Source organism: Tribolium madens, unplaced genomic scaffold, assembly GCF_015345945.1.
Source record: "Tribolium madens isolate multiple individuals breed KSU strain unplaced genomic scaffold, Tmad_KSU_1.1 Scaffold_20;HRSCAF=117;Tcas5.2_LG4, whole genome shotgun sequence".
NCBI lineage: Eukaryota > Metazoa > Arthropoda > Insecta > Coleoptera > Tenebrionidae > Tribolium > Tribolium madens.
Genome location: NW_025400985.1, coordinates 211,548 through 213,551, shown reverse-complemented (window position 1 = coordinate 213,551; position 2,004 = coordinate 211,548). Strand labels below are relative to the sequence as shown.

At 33.7% G+C, this 2,004-nt stretch overlaps 1 protein-coding gene across 1 annotated transcript in view; it reads right to left on the bottom strand.

The window, feature by feature from the left end:
• LOC123004815 (thymidylate synthase-like) overlaps nt 1–1,569 on the bottom strand; it is a 3,570-nt gene extending 2,001 nt beyond the window's left edge. Inside the window, exons 1-2 of the mRNA XM_044398263.1 lie at nt 1,439–1,569; nt 608–1,382 (exon numbers count right to left, since the gene is read on the bottom strand). Coding sequence (XP_044254198.1) covers nt 608–1,382; nt 1,439–1,446 — 783 coding nt within the window. The 5' untranslated portion in view covers nt 1,447–1,569. The remainder of the gene's footprint in view (nt 1–607; nt 1,383–1,438) is intronic.
• Between the last annotated feature and the right edge of the window lie 435 nt (nt 1,570–2,004).

Sequence of the window (2,004 nt, the reverse complement as noted above, 5' to 3'; positions counted from 1 at the left end):
TTTTAATTTTTTTTACTAAAAAATTCTTAAAAAATAACATATTTTGGAACAAATTAGTGCAAAATTTTCTCAGTTTAATAAGTTTCTTATTGAAAAACACACTCATTTTTAAAAAGTGGCAAAAATAATTCTTATCTTGCAATTTTCCACATGGTTCTTGGCTTTCTTTTGGCCAAAATCTTGTTTCGGCAAATTTTTACAAATTTTAATTTTTTTAACTAAAAAATTCTTAAAAAATAACATATTTTGGAACAAATTAGTGCAAAATTTTCTCAGTTTAATAAGTTTCTTAGTGAAAAACACACTCAATTTTAAAAAGTCACAAAAATAATTCTTACGTTGCAATTTTCCACATGGTTCTCGTAAAATATTACAAAATTGAGCTTTTTTGAGAAAAAAAAAACTATTAAATTCATAGAAAATAACGCATTTATGATTTTTTTGGCCAAATTTTTTAGTTCATAAAGTTTATTGGGTGAAAAAAAATGACGTAATTTTAATCTTATTCAAATTACGTTTTTAGTAAAAAATCACCAAATAAGATTAAAACCACGTTATTTAATCTCGTTTTTGGTCGAAATTTGATCAAAAAACAAGCGACAAAAACCTTTAATCCGGTGACATGTGCAATCATGTAAGTCAATAGCGAGTAACTTGCGATATTGAAAGGTACCCCAAGCCCCATATCAGCCGATCTTTGGTACAACAAACACGACAATTCCCCATTTGCGACAAAAAACTGCACAAGACAGTGACACGGCGGGAGGGCCATCTCGGGGATATCCACAGGGTTCCACGCACACATTATAATCCTCCTATCATTGGGTTTATTTCGAATCGTGTTGATAACATGAGCCAATTGGTCAATTCCTTGATTGGTGTAATCAGCTCTCATTCCTTTGTATTCAGCCCCGAAGTGGCGCCACTGGAAGCCATAAACCGGCCCCAAATCGCCCTCTTCCCGCTCATTGAGCCCCACTGAATCGAGGAATTCTCGCGTACTGTTAGCATCCCAAATATGGACATTTTTCTCTTTCAATTCATTCGCGTTTGTTGAGCCTTTTATGAACCAAAGCAACTCTTCGACGACGCCGCGCCAGAAAACACGTTTCGTGGTCAATAAGGGGAAGGTGTTGTCGCGTAAAGAATAGCGCATTTGGGCCCCAAAAATCGAAAATGTGCCAACACCAGTTCGGTCGCTTTTTTTAACCCCCTTGTCGATGATTAATTTGATGTGGTTCAAGTATTGGTATTCTTCGTGTTCTTGTTCGAGGGGTAAACCGCTGGTTTTTGGGTCACGGCAGGTATCTCCGATGTTTAAGGGGTTATCGGAGACGTTTTCCTTGTTTGAGTCGTCTTTGAGGTTAGGTTGGATTGTAGTGCTAAAATTTCGTTTTTGGGGGTTTTCAACGGTAGAAATGGGGAAAATAACACTTACGATAACATTTTCTCGGATTTAATAACACTAAACACTCACGGAAATTTAGAAATTCAATGAAAAAAGGCGAGATTAGAGCGAAAAATTTCCCGCCAATTTGAAAGTAGTTGGCGTTGGTGCTAATAATTTAGGGATTTTTGGTCCTTTTCTTGGTGGTAACAATTTACAAATTTTAATTAAAAATAATCAATTTCGCACTTTCTGCTTCAAAATCTTTAAAAAAAACTTTACAGTTAATTGACTAGTGGTTGATAATTTTTCCTGTTTGAGTCACTTTTTTGGATTAAATCCGATTGCGTTTTGGTGATTTGTAAGCGAAAAATAGGAAAAACAAGACTTACCATAACATTTTTTGAAATTTAACAACACAAAAATTTAGAAATTAAGACAAAAAACAGAAAATTGGAACAAAAACTACGAATTTAAAAATATTTAGTTGGCGTTGGCGCGGGATAGTTTAGGGATTTTTGGCGTTTTCTTAGTAACAATAAGTTACAAATTTTAAATTAAAAATAATAAATGTCGCACTTTTTACTTAAAAATCTTTAAAAAACATTAAATGTGAC